The following is a 21,209-nucleotide window of genomic DNA, read 5'->3' as shown; positions in this document are numbered from 1 at the left end:
CCAGAGAGCTAGCTTCAGTTCTCTTCTCTGCCGTGGGCTTCTTACATGGCTCTAAGGAACTCCTTACACTTACCTGTTTTATGTTTTCATTTACTAAAATAAGTACAACAAAAGGATATGGTGCTATGATGTTGTTGATAATCATTCACTACTTTAGACAGAAATATTTGGAATGGGATATTGCCAGTCTTCTATAGAAGAAAGCGAAAATGATCCTGCGCTCTGGCCTCAAACCGAAGGAGGCAAGGATCGCTGCCCAGCAAACACCTCGCCTAAGTGGCAGTCAGACAGATGTGTTGTGCCAGGAATTCCCATGGCTTTTGCAATGTGGGGGTGCCGTGTGCTTCGAGAACCAGTTTCCTCAGAGCTCCATGCCTGTGCCAGTTTGCAGGACCTACGTATTGTAAATGCCTGCAAAGACAGGTGAAATGCAAAAGGTGAAACACTTCCTCAATTAGTTGCTTCAGGAAGGCAAAATCTCAAGTCTGAAAGGAATATTTATCTGCAGTTATTTGCAGTGTAGTTTCCTCCTTTAAAGAATGACTTTTTTAATGCATATTTCTAAATTGCCCTGCAATTCAGAAGAAGAACATCTGAAGGAACGTGAAGGAACATTTATTTAAAACAGTGATTTGCCACCAATTTGCCTATGGTTGGGTGCCAAAGAGGTAGGAGTTTGAGGATAAATCATCTTCCTTGTTTTCCTTATTATGAGATAAAATCATGATGAATAACATGGCAAAGCTGTCTGTACGTATGACCAAGAGTTTCTTATGTGGGTTTTTGAAGTGCACAGAACGTCATTTTACTATCTGTTGTTTCAGTTTTAGATTATTTCACCTTTAGTAGGTCTCATTTCACACACAGTCTTGAATGCTGAATGTAACCTGGCCAAAAGACTTTTATTGTTAGTAAAAACAGGAGGGTAAGTTAGAGCAGTTCCCTTGTGTCATGTCATGGTAAAATTTAGAGTATAAATCTTGGTGTTTGCTTTGGAACAGGAACAAGAATGTAATAATAAATTATACTTGGTTAGAAAAAATAACATATAAATTGTATAGAGACATTTATGTAGGAAAACTCATTCACAACAAAAAAATTAACTAAGTCACATTTTTCAAGCACATTAGCACTTATTTTTGTAGGAGAAAATTATAGTTGCAAGTTGCTGCAGGACAGCACAGGGAAAGCTGAGCTTTCAGAAGCTTTTTTGCATTTGTACTGGGATTGTAGCTTGTACGAAACTATGCCGAAAGAGAAAAAATAATACTAAATTAGCTTTGTATGAATGTGCACTCCCATCCGCTGTGTTTTCCAATGTAGCCTTGTTATTAAAGCTTTGTAACCTCTTGACTTTTCACAAACTAAAAACTAACTGCATGGTTTTCTAGGGTTCACAGATCTGGAAACCTCCTGAACTCTCGACACCTGCAGCTCATTTTTCTCAGACAGACCAAAAACTTCATCCTGTGTCTTACTTAGTCTCTAAAAAACATGTGTACTTTGTCTTAAGTTTAAGAAGGGAACATCAGCAGACTTCTGCTCTTGACTTCTGTCAGACTGGCCAGCTTGGCAGTGCCTGCATAGAGTGGGAGCAGACTGAAGACCTCTCTACCTGGAGATGAATTAGGACAGCTTGTGATTAGAGAGGAGTGTTGGGTTGCTTAAGTGCCATTTGAGTCCCACGGTTATGTCCAGTTCTCCCCCCTCCTTGTTATCTGACCTAAAACATCAGATAGTTCGGCTCTATTTTTAAATTGACTATGGCTTGCTATTTTAGAGTACCTCAATGTCTGGCAACTGTAATGGGGATTTCCCGTTAGCAGAGGACACTCTACAAATTATCAGATAGCCAAATGCAGTCCATAGCTTTGCAAGAAGTTGCAGCACAAGTTTCATCAGACTCTACTAATGCTGGTTGGGTACCTGAAGATACTTCCAGAAGTCTCCCTAGTTAGCAGATTTGCTGGAATCCTAACACAAACACATTGCATGAGAGCAGGACCTAGTGATTCCATCTCTGAAGATCTACCAATGGATTAGCTGTGCCCTACAGTTGCTGCATGAGGAGGGGGAATTTTCAAGGTTACTGTTTGAAGAGGACAGATCGAGGCGAGAGAGGTTCCCTGGCAGAGTCAAGTCACTGAGGTTCAGGTTCATGTTGCAGCCTCATTCTTGAAAGCAGTGCCTGCCTTCAGATTTGCACCGGGAAGGTAGACCCCCTGTAATCTGCAGTGATAAAATCGCTGTGACCCAGGGGATGTTCCAACAGTGGCATCGCAAATTCTGAGATAAAAACAAGCCATGTTATTTTCCTGTAAGGCAAAGACATAAGGTCGAAGAGAGAGGACTCTAAAATTGGAGTCTTACAGGGAAGAAGAATTCATAAAACAACAAGGAAAATCTCAAAGGTAATGTTTTGTAGGGGAGAGGGCTGTGGTGAGGCTTGGGACAGACCTATGGTAGACCTGTGGTCAATAAAATTGCTGAGTTGGAATTCAGGGATACCTGCTTATTTTTGAATGTATTTTAACTAAGGCAGGTGTCCCACTCTGTGGTCCTTGTGTGCGGTGTTAAATTCCTTGGCTGCATGAGGGCAGAGATATCCCTTGGGAAATGAAGGATAAGTTGCTGTATCTCCAGCATAGCAATCATGCCTAGCAGGAGTCTGCTCTATCTCACCCCTTTCCCTGGCTTGTGTCTTCCCAATTTCCTAGGCCCTATAGTAGAAGGAAATGAAGTAAGCCTCTGTATGTGCTTTGAGAGTGGAAAGAGAGAGCACTTGCAGCCCTACAGCCAGGATTCCCCTCATCTACGAGCAGAACTGAAGCATGGACTTTGTGCACCTCGAGGAAATGTGGGCTTGTCTTTACACGTTGAGTCCATGGCAAAGGTCATTCATCTGTCACATGGACAAAAATGCGATTTCTCTCCAGTAACTTCATCAATATGGTAAAAATGAATCCAGTCACCTTTTTGATTAGGTGACCAAAAGGCAAATGTGCTGAGCTGTTTTTTCTGTAATCCCTTCATACATATGCATGCAATGTGTGACTTGTGAAATAAGCCATTATACAGTGCCTGAGTTTGCAAAAACTGGTGATTTTTAAAGGGGCTGTTTGGCATACAACTTGCAGAGGTTAAAGAGTAAAAATGTGTACACAGCCAGATTTACAAAACTCCGTGCAAATGTTTTTTCATAGTGGAGGTACAAATGTGTTATTCGTTATTATGCATTATTTATATTACAGGGGCACTTAGAAGCTGCAGGCAGCATTAGAAAAAAGTGCTCTTCCAGGTTCTATGTGACCTTACATGGCGCTGTCAGTGCCACTGAACTTACAGAATAGATTAACACCAAAACATGATAATTTCTTGATCAGAAGAAGTCAGCGTCTCAACATTGAACTTAGTATAATCTAACAGAAAGACGGTTGCTCCTAGAAGTTGATAGCTTTCCAGAAGTCTTTTGGAAAGCAGCAACTTAAGCTAAAAAAAACATTGTAGTCAATATATTCTTTAAATTTGGATTTGCATCCACGTCGTTCTTGCTCCTTCTTTTAGTAAATTCTCATCTATGGTGGCCCGTTAAAGATACCTACCAAGCCACAGATATTGCATATGGTTGTGCCATGGCCTTATTACTGGAAGTACTCCTCCTAGTCTGTAATATGCTCTGCCAGTAGAATAGCATTTTTTAATGTTTCACTCTCCTATTGTGATATTGATAGTGCAGTGTGCTACTTCAGACCACAATACTGTGAGAGACAACATTCGCAACAGAAGAAAGGCACTCCTGAATTTGTAGGGCTTTTTCAGAGCATCAGCTAGTCTTACCTGAACACATCTGCAGTACACAAATAAACCAGACTCCACCTACAGCTTTAGTATCTTCTGTTGTTTGGAAGCCTTTCAGCGTTTTACAAGTTCAAAGAGTGATTTTACGTAGTAGCATAGCTTTGTAGAAGTCCAAGAAACGTTTACATGAGAAAAATGCTTAAATAACAGTGCAAAAGCAAGTTGAAAAATGAAGTATTATACACATTGTAGGAATTACAAAAGATTTTATTCTTCCAGTTTATGGTACTAATTTCATATTGCTGCTCATTGGTATAACATTTGCATTTTTGAGTTTTTCACAGTAATTCTGTATGCATGCAGAGCTCTTGTATGGGAGTGACCATGTCTAAAGAAACCAGCTAACATTTTGCTTGTAGTGTGGTGCAGAGGATTGACTTCATTGCTTTTCTTTTTTCAATGAAATTGCTTTGAGCTTGTTTCTTCTAGCTTCTTAAATAAGGAATAAGTTCATAGCCACTGGAAAGACATGGTTCATTTTAGACTCATATATAGCTCTCTCTGGTTTCACCTTCTATATTATGCAGAGGGGACTCATGCATTGCATTTGAGAGGAATATAACGAATGGAACTGTACGTGCTTATCAGACTTAAAAATCACAGAATACTAATATGTTTAGAAATATTTATACATTAACCACTTTTTAGAGAGGAATTGTAGGGAGAGAATTAATAAGGGCATGATGCATGCAATGTTGTTTTTGTTATTGAAAGATTTGGAACAGAATCATTACAAGAAACAAGGGAAAAAGGAATTCTTTCCTTCATTAGCTGAAGTAATCTTCCTGACATTAAAGAAGCAAAAATAAGACTTTGTTTTCACAAATTCTTCAATCTCCCATTCCTTCTTTTGTTTTTACTTCTCAAATTATGTTGTAAAAAAGATAGATAGGTTTGGGTTCAAATGGATGTTCAAACCTCTCTGCTTCAACACAGAAAGTGTTTTGGAGTGGCAGAATACTTGGTAGTACCAAGTACCAAGAAGCAGTGACATCCTAAAGAGAAAGTGTTTTTACATCAGAGCTCTGCAAAATCAGAACTAGGGAGCCAAGGAAAGAGGGGGGTAGTATGGAGAAGTTAAAAAAAAAAAAAAAAGGTGGGGAATAAATTACTCCTCATGATGACATAATGATGGTATTGAAATCTCAAGAGCCATGAGGAAAGCTTTTAATAAAACAGAAATATAAGTAATAGAGAATTTAGTAATATAGAAAAAATTACAGATTTAGAAGAAGTTTTGTACTTATTCTGCAGTATGAAACACTCAGAAGTTATGTTCTGTGTGCAATCTGTGAGTCAGGATGAATAATGTACTTTGTTTTTCTTTGAAACCTCTGGCCTTGGATCACTTTAGTCTTAGCCCCACTATAAAATCAGATCCATCAGGTTTTCTCAGCTAAATGTTACTAATCTCTACTTCTTGGAATTTATTATCTGCTGTAAAAACTTACTCTGGGATAAAGGTTTGTATTTAGGCTTTTTTTTATATGGAAGCAGTCAGTTTGGCAGAGGGCTGCGAATGTGAGCGTGGCTAATGCAGTGAAGGGAGCAGCTCCAGCCGGGGAGGAGGGCAGAGCCCGGGCTGCGCCGGCCCCCGGGGCGCTTCGGCGAGCAGCATCGACCGTCCCTCCCCGACACCTCTTGAGAACCAGCCTGGCGCTCTGATAAAGGGATGAGAATGATGAATGGCATGGAAAAGTCTTTATCTAAAGCACGTTGAAAGTCTGGAATTAATTGCCTTGTAAGGAGCCAAATGAGGAGGAATTGACAAAAGCGTGTCAAATAATGAATGCTTCAGAGAAGGTATGTCATGAACTTCCGATGGCACAGGGCAAGGGGATATTTAATTAACTTAAAAGTTGGCAAGTTTGCACAGAGTGTAATTAGGCTGTGGAATTCTTCGTAGGAAGGTGCCGAGGCCAAGATTTCAGTGAGATTCAAAATGGGATTCCAGTTGTATTTAGGTAACAAAAGATACGCTGAGCTGCAGTGGTTAATCCTGGAAAGTTTTGGTAATGTCATGCTCCAGGGCTTGGGTGAGTCTCTAATAGCTTTGGATCAAATGACATTACGAGGAAAGGGAGGATAGAGTATTTACATTTTCCGCTTCAAGCTTCTTACCTTACGTTGTCCTCTAGCTATCGACCACCTTCAGGGCTGAAAGAAGTGAAAGACAGGGGATGAGATCCAACGTGACAGCTCCTATGTTTCTTACATTCTTTTCCAGTCCTGCAAACGGTCATAAAAATTATCTACCTCTTCAGATTTCCAAAGCATGACATTATGAGAGAAGTAGTAAGAACCGTTACTTGTGTTCTGGAGTACACCAAGATGCTATGTCTATTAATCTTATATTTAAAGGTTTTCAGATGTTTCTCACTATTTTAATTATGTAAATAGTATGGGAATCACCTTTTTGTTATTGAATATAAGTATCTGATTTTAGTTGTCCTATCCATTTTTGAACTATGAAGCTGAAGATTGTAGTAAAAACTGAGAAGTCCGGAGGGGGAGACAGACTTTGCAGTGCTATCATGATGAGAAATCATACTTTTATCCATCTTGTAAGTAAAATATACAGTAGCGGTGACATCAGATCAAAACTGTGAGGTGTTCCTACGAGGGCCAGAGAGTGAAGCATTCGAGACTGTGTGCAGAAAAAGGAGTAGTTACGGGGTCAGACATGAGCCTCATCCATAGAAGGCCTTAAATGGACAGCAGCTGATCAATGTGGATGGCAGGATGAGCAATATATGAGATTGCAGATGATTAATAAGGGTAAATTAAAACAGATGATGAGCCCTGTGAGCACTAAATAGCAAAGTGGTGATTAAAGACCTTTGCAATGTAGTTGCTATAGAGTAGTCAATTCTGAATGCAGCCGGCCAGTGCTCAAATAGTGCAAGGCCACAAATGTGAAACCACCCTTGACTTGAAACAGTGCTGACTAGCTGATTATTTGCAAAGAAGAAAAGAGGGAAAATCACTGAAAATGTAAGTCAGACACAGGCTTACAGCAACAGAGAAAGATTATAATTACAGCCCACTGGAAAAAAGAGGGGAGGAGAGGGATGAGTAAAATGAGATATCAAGGCTGCATAAGGAATATTCATAAAAGAATTACAGCCTGACTTGCGTCGATTATTTCAGGATTATCCAGTTGTTCCTGAAGCATTCCCCGGGCCACCACGTAGTCTGGTGGGTGTATCCTTCTGCTGATGCGGACCTACAGTCAGAGGAGGTCTGTTTGGCATCCGCTAGCAGAAGTAGGACTTCAGAAGGTGCTTCCTACTCACCTCTGCCAGGGTTCGGTTGACAGAGGCAACCGGGCACTGAGATCGGGATTTGGCTGCCAAAGAGATGTTTGAAGGCACAGCTGCCGGAGTGGGGCTCTGTAATTTCAGCGTACACGTTTGGGAGCTGATACCTGATGTGTGCGTTTTGGTCACGTGTCCAGAACAGCCTACATGTATGTGCTGTTTGAATTACGCTGCAAAGTCAGTGCTCCGTGTGTATCTGCAGGAGGCTATAAAACCTACGTTAATTCTTGTGTTCTTAATTTCTTAAAAATGGATACATTCCCAGGCTTCGCTATTCTTATTTCTCAGCTAGGACTTAATAACAGAGTATTAAATGAAGTCCCTTGTTGCTTCTCTGAATGTTAAGTGATCTTTATTGGCACTTTCTGAAGTATAGCTGTATTGTAGCTGTGAAAATGAGTGGACCAGCCACATTTTTGAGGCACATTGTTGGTGTTCCTTTTGTCCTCAGGCTAGCATGTTTGCTGATTTACTTACTGAGTCACAAAATTAAGTAAGCCACAAGGGGAATTCCTGAAAACCAGCGAATTAAGAAACATTTGTGATAATAATTAGCAACCTGTCAGCTCATGACAATTGAAGAACAGGGTAGAGCAGTATTTGTTTTGACGTATTGTTATAAACATATATATTCAGAGGCTTTCTCAGGACTTCGACTTCAACACACCACCAGCCCTTTCTGCGATTATTTGCCACAGCCAAAATCAAGTGCTGAACTTTATCAACCGGTTCAATGACATTTGCTGTTTAATAGCCTAATGTCTGCCTGTTGTAAAGACCGTTCCCCTTGCTGGTTTTGGCTTCTAGGGCAGCTGAAAGTGATCCGCACCCAGTAAAAGTTTGCTTGCTTTTATTTGAAGTATAGCTATGATTTAATTCTGGCTGCTTTTTGAAAAGAACTGTATTTGCATGAAGGAGTGCAACAAAGATGCAGAGGTAGTGATTTCTTTGGGTTTTGAAATGTTTTATTGATTTTTTAAATCAGATGAAAAAAGTTACAGAAAGCAGAGAACAGCCTCCTTAACAACATACGAAATAAATAATGAACTCATAATTGATGAAGAAAAGAAAATGTTTGCACATCTGACTTACGGCAGCAAATTTCTGCAAGTTGATCAATAGTATACAAGTTGGAAGGTGAGGAAAATGGTCTCTAAAGTGAAGGATAAGAGGCTGTAGATCTGATTTTCTAACTTAGTAGAAAAGCCTGTTTCTCTGGTACAAACTTGGAGGTTTCCAAGGGCCGTATTGCCGAGTGACCGGAGGGTGATGCCTCCTAGGAGAGGAGCTGCTCTGGGTGAGCATCAGCCCAAGCTGCCCCAGGACAGCAGGACCGGCACAGCCCTGCCAGGGCAGGCCAAAAGCGCCATCGCCAGAGCTCGCACAAGCCCTCAGGACCCCGCACATCACTTGCGTCTGGAGGTACCCGAAGAGATGCGACTACTCTTTTCTTCCTTTGGAGTTTTGCAGACTTAGGGGGTTTTGAGTCAGCCTTTTGGTACCAGCAGTCCTTGAGTCAAAAGATGCATGTTTTCAGTACTTCCTAAATGCTTTGCCCACATCGCAGGAGAAGAGTGAGCTGCTTTTGGCTTTCCTATTCTTTCAGTGATACACTTGGAGTCGCGTTGAATAAGCAGCTGATGTGTGCTTAATTCCTCTCCCTGTTAGAGGTCTTACTGGGAAAGCGGCATGAGTATATTTTAGGTTACTTCCTTTGGAAGTGGAATTTCAGCAACTGGGCTCATTTCATGCAGAAATTGTAGCAACGGTTTTCAAATGTAGTTTTTCACACAGAAAATAGGAAGTGATCTGGGTACCTTATTAACATATATTGCAGTACAAGTATTGCAGATGCCTTTAAATGGCAGTTCATTTTATCATATCTGGCTGTTGGGTCAAATAAGCTGTCAACAAAATGTATTTTAAAATATCAGCCCACATTGCATTTGTAGGCTGTAAAACGCACCTTAGATTTTTTGATTTCTCAGGACCAGAGACAAATTTCAGTTACTCTGCACTACCACGGGTTGCGTATTCTGATTTTTATAGTTGGAGATAGATCTATGCGATTACAATTCTTTCAGCATACATCTCCCTTGGTTTTGTGGGCCACATACGGGTCAAAATCTGAACTACGGTTACTTTGAATTGCAAATTAATGGCAGTGAATAATTAACTATTTCAGGTTTGTAGGAAGATAGATACTTCCAGGAGCTGTGCAGCTGTGGATGCCTTTAACTTCCTAGAAACCGTTTGGAGAACAACGGTTGTTAATTTTGGTAGCACGAGATATCTCTGGATATCGTCACCAACAGATTTCATCACCTATTGAACCAACAGAACATAATGCTATTTTTAAACTGGCAAGTCATGAAGACCTTATGCTTATAAAAAATCTTGCATTACCTGATTATTTAAATATAATGTTAGGACAAGTGAAATAGATTTATGGCTGGGGTTTGCAGTTTCAAAAGATCGTATTTAGAGAATTTCAGATCTAGCATTTGAAAGTGGCTTGGAATTTCTCTAATTCGGAAGGATATTCAGGCAGTTTTTAGAGACCTGTCTGAACAAATGACAAACTCAGAAGAATCCTAGCAATAAGTACGAAGCACACAAAAAAGGAAAAATGTTAGACTCAGCTTAATAAACTTTTGTTCTAGAGAGAAGACATAGCATTGAAGTGAAAAATATCTAAAAATAAAGCTGAATTTTAAGGTGTTCTGATACTATAAAGGATCAAATAGTAGATGAGTTTTACCCATTTAAATTTTTATAAGATCAAAGGGAAAAAAAGAAATAACCCTCATATAAAGATTGAAATAAGGTTTTAAATAATCTAGATATGCCAGAAGACAATTGAATAGTGTAGAATATGGTAAACACGATGCAAAAGTAAGGTATTTGCACTGATAAGTAGGAAAATGAAAAGTATCCATGGTAGAAGAAAAACTCAGCTTAAGTTACCAAGTTAGGCACCTGGCTTGTATCAGTGCTTGTACACTAAAAGCAAAAATGCTGGTGAGGGAAATGGAAGTCCAGGAAGTCCAGTGGTAAGGGTTTGTAATTCTCTCTTATTATGTGATTTAAGAATAATCAGTAGTAGTGATGTTTGAGAATGGTAGATAAAGGTGATCTGATCCATCTGTCTAATGTTAATAGATTGGGAGGCTCTAGGTGCATTTTGAAGGAAATTTAATGAAAGACAGGGAAGTAATGAAAAACTGGATAAAATACAGCCTGAGTTATCTTTGATAAGGTAGGTTGTACGAGCCAGACTTGATCTCTGTTAAGGTAGCTAACTTTTTTGGACAAATGTTTGTCTGTCCAGACTCCAGGAAAACATATGATACAGTGCTAAGTGGAAGATAATTATTTGAAGTTGAAGAGATGCAGATCAATGGAGAAATTATAAAAAAGGTAAAGAGTATATAACACGTTGGAGTAAAAAAAGGAATCCAGCTGAAGGGTGATTTTCATATGGAACTAAGTTATATTATTCATATAGCGTGGTTGGAATTAAGGTAAAAGGGCGAGTGCATTAGGTCATTAGAAGAGTTGCTTGTTGAGAGCACTAGCAGATTTATGGAGGGTTGTGTCTCAACTGTTGGAGATATGAAACCAGATGATAGGTTTATCAGGTAAGCAATAAATGTTTATGTTTATTAAACATTGGCAATGGAGTTTGTGGCTGAGATTTCAGTGAAAGAAGTAGTAGAAAGTAACTTATTAAGTGGATTAAAGAAAGCAAGCACTACCATTTCAACAGAAAAATGTGAATATTGTCATGGATGAGATTCATGTTCCCTTCATAAATGATGACTTTTTTTTAATTCTTCAAAATCATGTGTGTCATGTAACAAAACACCATGTTCTAAAATGACAGATCAGAATATTGAGTTTGATGATCTCCCAAGTGGTGCATTTTTAATGACATTATGGTCACTCAACATAGTCATTATGATAATTCAGGTCCTTGTTCACCACTACAACTCTTCAACATTCTTCCACAACCATTAGTGGTCTTCTAATTGTTTGAGAAGGAGTATTAGTACTTCAGTTCCCCCAGTGGTAGTTAAGAGATCTGTGCATTTCTGCATTTGCATCCAGCTGTCAAAGTATGTAGAAATTTGCATTTGCAAGAAGGGGTTTTTATGCCCAGAAGAGATTTTTTTATTTAGAAAAACTGCAGGAAGAGATTTGGACATTTTGGCACTCTTATAATACTATAGTACAGCTGCTGTATACATGCATAAATATATATATGTATGTATTTTTTCATCAAGGTAATGTCTTGAACCCACATTAGGATGGAATAAAATGATCTGGAAAAGTGCTGAAGCATTTCTGTTACTCACTAGCATAACCAATCCCAAGTACAGAAGTTATGTAGTGAACCTAGATCCAGGAGGAGAAAGTTGAAATACATCAATAAAATACCTTCTTTCACTTTTTTTTCCAGCATTGAAAAATAGGAGCTTCAGATTTCTATTCTAAATTGAAATTTGAGAAGAGCTCTGCAATCCTGCTTTGTTGCATCAAAATACTGGAAGCAAAATTATGGTTGTCAAGTTTAGAAATCTTTTGCTTTTTAGAAGATTTGCAGCCTCTTCCAAGAAGATCAGCCCGTTTGGACTTGTTTGGCCAAACTTAGTAATGGTTAAAGTAGGGAAAAATAAACAAATAGTTAAAAAAACAAGGTCACTTGCAGGAGGGTTAGTTTCATAGGCGGCTTCCTAGAGACGTAGCAAAATAAGAAAACTCCACAGTAATAAATTTTAACATTTTACTTAGATATGGCAAGTTTTTCCATTTGGAAAGCCTGGGTGTGCTTTTATGAGCAGAGGAGTAAATATGCTTATAAAGTGGTTCGGATAATGGAGTTCCTGTTGTTTCATGCAGCTATAATGTGTTCTTCTTTCAGGACTCTTCCTCCTCCTGGGTTTTTTGTAGACATTTTCAGGGCTGTGAAAAATCAGGAGACGAATTTGTACAGTACCTAACACAGCTCGGATTTGCTCGGGACTATAAATTCTCAATGACGATAAGTGGAATTACTGCTGTAATTATCTTGCTTTAGGGAACATTTATAACTTGAAATATAAAGCCTGTCTATTAGATAACATTTATCAGGAATGTTTCCTTAGGCGTATTTTTCAGAATTGTATTTTATTGTTATCTGCAGCGAGATCTGACTCCGCACGGTTTGTGTTAGAGACAGGGAGAAGAACGAACTGGCAAACGCCTCATAGGCGGCAGGAAAGCTAGTGGAGAGATGAAAGATGAGCTTCCAGCAGCTGCAAAAAGGATATACACTTCAAGGGTGCCCTATAAGCCTTATAAAGCAATAAAGGAAGGAAAACAACATTATGAAGGGTCCTAACAGCCATAAAATTCCAAAAATGGCAAGGATTGCTTTCATTATATAAAGTGTTCGTTAAAGCTTTAAATAATGAAATAAACTCTGACTCTGCGAATGGAAACCTTCACCGTTAAGCCAGGCTCTGTTTACTTTACAATAATCCAGGCCATAAAAGTAGTGCTTCACAAATATCCCATTCTTGGGGAGCTCCGAGCCGCCCGAGGACCACACAGTTCTCCGTCTTCAAAGACCCCGAATCGGCAGCAAAGCCGCCGCGGCGCTGGCCCGCCGCCATGCCTCGGGCGCTCTCCCCTCGTGGTGGCATTGTCAGAATATTAGAAAGTTTGAGGCAAGAAATCCGAAGGATTGTTTTTGTTGGCTTCGATTAGGTGTTTGGGGGTTTTCTGGGAATTTTTTTTTTTGTTGTTTCTTGTTTTTTCTTTTAAAGTCCAGGCATATTTTGGGTTGGAAAAATGCGCCGAAGACTTTGAGCCCAGAAAGTAAGTGGGGAAGGTGATGGGGATCTTTCGGGATTCAAGGTGGAGAGAAAAAATGTGTTCTATATTAGCTGATTGACTACAACCTATTTGTTTAAAAACAGAATTCAACTTGAGGATTGAATACATTGTAAAGCAGATGTTTTATCTGTGTATGAAAAGAACAGGCAGAAATGTGTTTATTTGGAACAGGAATAATTTTGAAATTCTAAAAATATGTTATCAGTGCTAATAGTGTTTATTTTATCTGTTAATAGTGAAATCTGTTTAGATATTTTTTCCTGAATTAGAAACTACTTCAGAAAACATAAGCTGTAAAGTGTACATGGAGCAGCCTTTCTTATCTGTCATTGAAATTCAGCCATTTTCTGCTTTACTTGCAAGATACAGGCACAAAATGTATCCTTGGGGGGGAAAAAGAATTCAGCTCTGTGTGGGTAAAATTATCTTTGAAACCTTTAAGCTACAGCATATCCCCCTTGAAGGCATTTGAGCAGTCCTGTAATTTCAGGTAGTGTTTGTAATGAAAGTATGTGAATGCCATTAATTTTTCTGAACAGTAGTTTAGCATTTGCTTCCTCCTCGTAGTTCTGATGAGCTTCTTAAGCTGCTAAGGGGGTTAGATATCTTTTAAAAAAGATGCTGGAAAAGCAGGCAGCTCCTGACTTACGTGTTTGAATGTGAACGTCCGTGTTACGTGAAATAGGACCTGAGGTGGGTTTTTTGAGTGTAGTTTTTACATCTCTGTGCTTGCACCATCCGAGCTGAAATCCTTTGTCTCTGCGTATTTTTGGGCGACCAGACGGGGAGACTGTCTGCATCATGAGTGGGAGAAGCAAATGAGTCACGGTGCTCGTTATGAGGAGCTTTGTTTCATTCAAATCCCTCTCGCCAAGATGCTGACACTGAGCTTGAGTCATCAGCAATAAACAAGTCTTACAGAAAATTGAATCTTCAGAGGGCAGAAAATCGCGGAGAAAGGAAAGGCGCTCGCTGGCAAACTCCAGTTTAGTCCTGGCGCATTTGAGAGGAGTTATTGATTGCGTCGTTTCCTGCGGCAGATTTTTCATAAGAACCTTAAACTAATTCATAAGTCTCTGAAATTTCATTTCAGAACATGCATGTGTAGGGAAAAGCGGCAGCATCCGTCAGGGTTGCAGAGCAGTGACTATTAAATTGAGTTCTCACCATGCTAAACGAGGTGATTGGAGTTCCTGTTTTGATCATTCACTTTTCACCTGTGCTGTGTGCACAAAGACTGAGAAGCACGATAAGTGCTGGCATCCTCACCCAGAAATTCTGCCTGGAGTTTGGCTTTTTTTCTTTGCTTTTGTAAAGTATTCGAAAATGTATCTCGATATTTGCTTTTCACTGTCTCTGTACTAGTAACACTTCATTTCCTATTCTTGCTATTAATTGGCTAAGCTGTGAGTGAAGAGAGAACATTAAAACAGAGAAGTACAGCACAACTGTTGGAAGTCTGCTCAGATATATGCAGTATTGCACGTCAGTGGGCACACAGAAACATGTGCATGTGGTATTTGCATGTTACAGTAGGATATTCTCAATCGTGCTTTGAGCTGGGGTCCTGCTTTTGATGGTGGCAGTGAAAGGTTATCTGTTGACTTCAAAAACATGAAAGCAGAGACAAATTGTTCAAAGTGCGAGGGCCCCGCGTCCATCCTGTGATCTGTATTTTGGCATCGGACACCAAGATTCCTGACAAACCTCATTTAGATCAACTGAAACCGTGGCCTTGAGCCCCTCTGACGGTCCCCTGCCTACATGCCACCTACCAGCTCGCAGGTCTGCATTTTAGGTTTCCAGCTTAGCCAATGTTGGTCTTTCTTTGTGTGCGCATATACGAATGATGGGTGATGGACAGGTCGCTCCATTAGGCAGAGGTAACATTAGCATGAAGTTACGGGACACTGCAAATATCAGATATATTATAATAAGCATGAACTTTTATCAGTGATAAACTTATGTGTAAATGTTTGCTTCTTTCAGATTCAGTACATAGTAACATGAGCAGAGAGGAGATTTTGTTTTGAGTCTTTACATAGCAAAAAGGAAAGAGTTGGTGAAATTCATCCTGTTTTTCTGTATAATACCATTATCTTTTGCTTGAATAAAGGTAGTCCATGTATTATGGTAACAGTCCATCAAGACTGTTGCCACGTGTTTGTGTTTGGCTAGTGATAATAAATCAGCCAATAAATATTTCAGTTGCAGAGGAAACTGTACAGATACCTACTCTACCTTAAGCAGCCCACTTCCATAAGAGCAGCACAGCAGCCTGTTTGCCTGTGGCACCAGTGTTTCTAACTGCTGTCAGGGCTACAGCATTTAGAGTTTAAATGCTTTAAAGAAGGGTGGTAATGTATACAGGTTGCTCATGTGGAAGTGTTTCATGCTTAATTAAAAAAAACAGCAAAATGCTAAGAAGTCCTTTTTGGTGATTAGCCACTGTGTGCCTTTTATTTTTTTGAGATGTAATTCCAGTGTGGCTGACTTGCTGAGAGGCCAGGAAAGGGGCAGGGTAATGGGAACCACGACTTCAGCATCTACTCGCATATTTTAACTCCTCAAAATGCCTTTTACAGCGTGGAGTATCCTAAGTGGCTCTCTATGGCGAGGTCCCTGCCTTGCCCGTGGGGAGCGTGTGGGCTGTCCTTGCAGTCCCTCGGCTCCCCGCCCCTGCTTTTCCCAGGGATCCCTCTAACACGGCAGAAATGTAACGCTCATGAAGGAAGGAGAAAATACCACTGCAAATTTTCAGAGGAAGGGGAGGGTGTAGTGCAGACAGTAACAGTTGTGGTGAGCACAGTCGAATGAACTTGCAGTGCAACACAGCTTTGCTAAATAGAGCTGCCGACGGCGTGTTACCTCTGAGCGCTGAGGTGGGAGAGCCGTGTGTCTGCGACTCGGAGAGCTGCCGCCCTCAGGGGCACACATCCTGGCTCGACGCGGGGATGGAGCTGCGGGGTGCCGGAGCCCGTGCGGGTGCCACCTGCCCCCACAGCCTCTTCCCAGGCTTGTGCTTGGGAGCTGCTAATCCGAGGTGCCACCTTGCAGCTACCCACCATCATGCGCCGGCAGCTTGTTCCTGGCAGACTCATCCCCGAAGCTCCTTGCAGCCACGTGCTGCTTCTGCTCCTGAGCGGCCTTAAAGCTGGAGTGGTTTTGCCACCGCTCCATCCATGGCCTGGCCTTGTTCCTGCCACCCGCTCCCGGCCCTGTCCCCTGCCCACCCTGCTCCATGGCCAGGACATGCCAGGCAAATGCAGGCAATGGCATCACGAGAGAACGCTGGTGCGGTGAGAAAGCTGAAGTCCACACGGGCTCCAAGAGTTGCATGTAGTAAATAAAGAAAATCCATATAGTGTCTGTGTGTTGGAGCAGCAGGCAGACATGGGGGCTGCGATCCTTTCCCGTCTCTCCTTGGAGTTGGACTTGGCATGCGTGCAGCAGCGTCCTGAGGGGCTCTGGCTTTTCAAGAAAAAAAGGGCTAATTAAAAAGGAGAAGATAGTATAAACCTCGTATTCTCAAGGCTGGGAAGTATCGTCCATGTAATGCAGTCGATGTTCTCAAAGAACCAAGCCGAGTATGATACTGTGGAAGAACAGGACCTAGATGAACCTATCTAACCGGGATGTTTTATTTCTCATGTGAAAATTAATTTAAAATTATCACAAAGGTTTGCAAAGGAACATAGGATGTAGACCAAAGGTCTTAACACTATGTTTAGAAAGCTGGATGAGTAGTAATTTATGAGAAGAGCACAGTTTCAGCTGAGTTAACTTTTGGTGAGCTGCATTTAGTACATAGCAGGAGCTTACACTAGGCATTCACGGCACCTTGGAAATGCAGTGGTTTTACACATATATTACCATGTTGTAATGGTTAATCAGTTACTGTTTATATTCTGAATTTGGTCTACCTGAAATAATATGAAGTTTAATCCTGATAAATAAAGCGTTTCTATGTATGTCCCCAGACTATATGATGCAGTTGACTTCCTTCCACCTCAGAGTTGCGGTACTGACCCTCAGTGAACAGTTTAGTGATTTTATATTTTGCTTCCACATATTTTTTTTAGATTTGGTTGCCAGGGCAGTGGTGCACGTGATTTTTGAGAGATTAGTGATGGTTTTAAATGATTTGGCTGTTGGCGCCTGGAAGTTGAAATATTTTCATAGTGAATTGTCTCATAAATAAACACTTTTTACATTAAAATCTTCTCATGAAGTAATATCTATGAGTAATATCTGTCTATGAGTTGTGAGAAGCTGATGATTACAATGGAGAGGCAGCCTTTTCTCCCTAGTTTGAACATATCCCAGCAGTATTCAGAAAGGGAAGAAATGTCCTCCCAGAGTCAGTGAGTTTGAACTTTCAAAACGTAGGTCCTCTTGCCAAGTCTGCCACTTCTTCTTTGAGTAAATATGGGACAGTTATCATTTGAAGTGCCTCCCTCTCACTTTCCTCATTTAAAAACACAGATATTTTAGCTGACTTCCTTTGTAAAGCAGTTTGAGATATGGCGGCAGAGAGTATAGGTGTTATTTTAAGTGGTATTTTTCAGTCGGGGGCAGGAGGTTGGCTCAGGACACGGGCAGAGAGGCTTGGAGAGTTTTGCCTCCCTATTGCGTGTTGGAACCGTCCTCAGGAAAGTATCCTGTATCCAGTAGCCACTGTTACCATTTGAAGGGTTTCGATGTAGTTATTGATTTCAGACCAACCCACAGACAGCTCTCTCCATACATTAGGTGCTAATTTAGCATCCATTTACCAGGGTGGCTGGGATTTAAATGAGCGTGCGGTCCTCTTAGCAAATGGCCTCTTTATGTCAAGGCGGACCATTGGACTGGAAAGCACGAGAAAACCTGCCCTGCCGTATGAACCTGCACGCTACCGCCAAAGCTCTGCTTATTTCTGTAGTTTCTCCCCTCGTAGGCAGTCAACCTCTTGTGACCTTACAAGGCCGGTGTTGCAGCCTCTTTAACTGTGATTGGTCTCACAAGAGCAAGCACGGTTACTGAAGGGGCAGGCAGTAGGGTGTTTCTCATTTTTTTTAGTATCTGGCATAGCTTGCATTGGATTTAATTCATGCACATAGGTGTGTACACATGCGCACACATTTGGAAAGAATTTGGATATTTGAGTTACATTTGAATGAGTATTTTAACCACTAACTGGAGATCACAGGCTCCAGAGCCAGGGGTGCATCCAAACTTCAGTGGTCAGGCCTCTCTCTAGCTTTAGTGAGACTGAAAATACGTACTTTGTCCTACATATCCAATTATCATTTTCTTTTGGAAAACTTTTTCAGGAAAATATTTTTTTAATGCTTATATTAAAAAAATACTTACCTGAGGAAATTGCAAACATAGTGAAGGGTCATAGTAATTGCATTTAAGAAATTCAAAAATTTGTCTCCAAAATTTTTAAGAGTTTTTTTGGAAAGTCAAATGAAGAGTCTTTATGGCAGTCGTTTCAAGTGGAGCTGTGGTGGATTTGTTTTGGTTTGTTTTTTTTCCTTTCCCTCAGTACTGCTTAGAAATTCAGCTAAAGCATTTATATTACAGAAATGATATAGCAGCAGTTTCAGCTCTTTTGTGCCTTACATGCTTGATTAGAAAAATCCCATTAATGATTGAAAATGCTAATCAGTAATGTGTTTTGCCAGCCACTACAGGCCCACACATTCTATATAATCCATTGTTTATTAACCTAATGAAGGTCATTGTAGCTTGTGAAAGCTTGTGTGACAGCATATCAAAATGGTTTTAAAACTCTGTGCTGCTGGACTCCAGTGCTGGAATAAATCAAGGCCAGGTAGTTACTTGTCAGGCTGGTTCTAGCATAAATGAGGGTGGTTTTTGGGGTAGAATGATCATACTGTGCTTTCATTTGTTCATTATAATTGCCAAGACAGACAAACAGTGCAGTGGTGGCTAAGTTGATGGTGCTGCCATTAAGCAGCTAGATTCTGTCTTTATTCACGTCTTATTGATTTTCCTTTTCTTTCCTTGGCAGGTGACATCACACAGAAGGGATATGAAAAGAAGAGATCAAAATTAATTGGGGCCTACCTGCCACAACCTCCTGGTACGTGTGTCTGTGCTTGCAGTATATGAAGATGTCAAGCATACTGATAGTTGCCCCAGTAAAAATCTGCATCTCTGAAGAAATATATGTGGTAGTGACAAAGCTATTGTTATGCAGAAAAAGCTTATTCCATCCATTTTATGTATATTTTTATATATATATATATATGTCCGCTTTGATGTGTGTGTACATTTTTTACATATGTTGCTGTGGGTTTGCCAGTCATGTTGCAGAAATAAAATCAGCCCGGGCTCCTCAGAGGGCCTTTGTTTATTAGAAGTAATGCAAAAATAAAGAGGAAAACATAATGTCCTAACTCATTAAGACCTAAGCTAAGTACAGCTTTCTAAAGAGAAGTATATATGAGGGTGGAAGAGAACCTGCTAGCTTTGTGCCTTCCTCCATTTCAGGTTTCCTGCCCAAATCTCCCTTTTGACTACGCTAGAGAAAACAGCAACATCCCCAGAGTTCAGCTTGTCCCGTGTACCCATTATAAGTGCACCACTGATCCTTCGGAGAGGACTGGTCTCTGTTTAGGGATGGGATGCAGATGCTGCTTCACTTGCCCAAAGATGTACAAAAATCTTCAGGCTAAATTTAATGTCAAATAATTTAATGCTGTATTGAAATTTTTTCATGTATATATGTATTTATTTATGAGAGATAGATATTGGAGACAAGAGAAGAGCTCTGAAGATTCACCGAATCCTGAGGTTAAATGTGCAGTTGTACGTATCACTGGAGACCTCCATTTTGTATTTGCCTCCCACACTCTTGCTGGGGCTCCACCTGGGCTTGCCTGTCCTCTGAGGCCTGTTTTTACAGCAGGCCTCAGAGCATAGTTCCCTTTTTTTTACAAAATTCTGCCTTTATGGTGCAGCTGATGGTTTTCTGTTAAAACTGCTCCTGTGTAGCAGCACACTAGCTAGCTGCATAGCACGATGTTATTTGGGGGGCTTTGGATTTCCCTTGGTCTGCTCCACTGCTGAAAGCTCTGCAAAAGGGATCAGCATTACGGACACCTCAGTTTTCTGAAGTGACATAGCCTGATTTGAGGGTGACAGTGACACTTCCTAACCCCTGGGAATCATTAGGAAATGAAACAAACCCATTCAACAGAACTATAATCCCACAGGTGCAATTATGAAATGTCTCGGTATTCATCACTCTGGCTAGGCTCTCAGAGCTCATACAGTAGTAGCCTTCACAGGATGTTCTCATGAGACTTCCCTCGGCTTACTGAGTTGCAGAGAGACTGTTACCTCACAGTAATCCTCAACCCAGTGGTGTGATTGATAGCAGTACTTTATTTACACAGTTAGTTTTATCTTTTTTTCTTCACACAAGAAAACATAGCTCTTTCTGCAGAGAGCTCATAGTCTTCTGGTCAAACTGTGTTGTTGGCTGAAGCTGCTGGGAATTTATTGTGCATATAAAGATAAAACAGAGAAGGCAGAGAACCCGCTGAGGTTTATCCTTCAAAGTCTCTGTTGTGATATTGAAGTTTTCCAGTGTAAGGAGGAGGAGCAGAGAGGTCTTTGTAAGTCAGTCTATGGTCTGTATAAGTCTACAAGGGGGTCCATTCAATAACTTGAAGAGGTTGTGACTGAGGGAGTAGCTGATTTAGTGCTGTTTCAAAGTCAGGAAGAAATTCAGTGGATGTTTTTTGTTCCACCAGTCCCCATAAAATCCTACACTAAGGATGTGAGACATGGATGAGTGATGGAAGATTTTGGTAGGAAGGAGAGGGAAAGAATATTGACGTATTGTCTGCTGTCCACTACATCAATCTTGATCCTTTAGCTGATGGCTAAATGAATTATTTGATTATAGTGGAAGACACTGCTTCGATTATAATACAGTATTTTCCACCAGAAACTGGTATTATTTGTGCTTGGGTCTTTGCTGTCTTTGTAGTTTTTGTTTGTTTTGTTTTGTTACCTTTTGGACAAAATTTGAAACACTGCATTTTGGTATTCCCCTTCTAAGTCTTTACTCACCTGAATGGCTTGAGGTCCCTGCTCACTAGGAAGGGGGAGATGGGTCCTTCCCAAGAG

General features: G+C 40.5%; 1 protein-coding gene across 11 annotated transcripts in view; it reads left to right on the top strand.

The window, feature by feature from the left end:
• Window positions 1-21,209, top strand: part of DIP2C (disco interacting protein 2 homolog C) — a 328,593-nt gene that overhangs the window by 161,677 nt on the left and 145,707 nt on the right. For 9 of the 11 annotated variants that reach the window (XM_064505765.1, XM_064505764.1, XM_064505770.1 and 6 more), the window contains exon 2: window positions 19,081-19,152. In XM_064505765.1, coding sequence (XP_064361835.1) covers window positions 19,081-19,152 — 72 coding nt within the window. Of the gene's footprint in view, window positions 1-5,356; window positions 5,662-19,080; window positions 19,153-21,209 lie in introns of those variants that run through there. The other 2 variants (XM_064505767.1, XM_064505768.1) reach the window with 2 other exon arrangements.

Source organism: Dromaius novaehollandiae, chromosome 2 (genome assembly GCF_036370855.1).
Source record: "Dromaius novaehollandiae isolate bDroNov1 chromosome 2, bDroNov1.hap1, whole genome shotgun sequence".
Taxonomy (NCBI): domain Eukaryota; kingdom Metazoa; phylum Chordata; class Aves; order Casuariiformes; family Dromaiidae; genus Dromaius; species Dromaius novaehollandiae.
The sequence above is the reverse complement of the archived record's forward strand: the minus strand, read 5'-3'. Positions and strand labels throughout refer to the sequence as shown.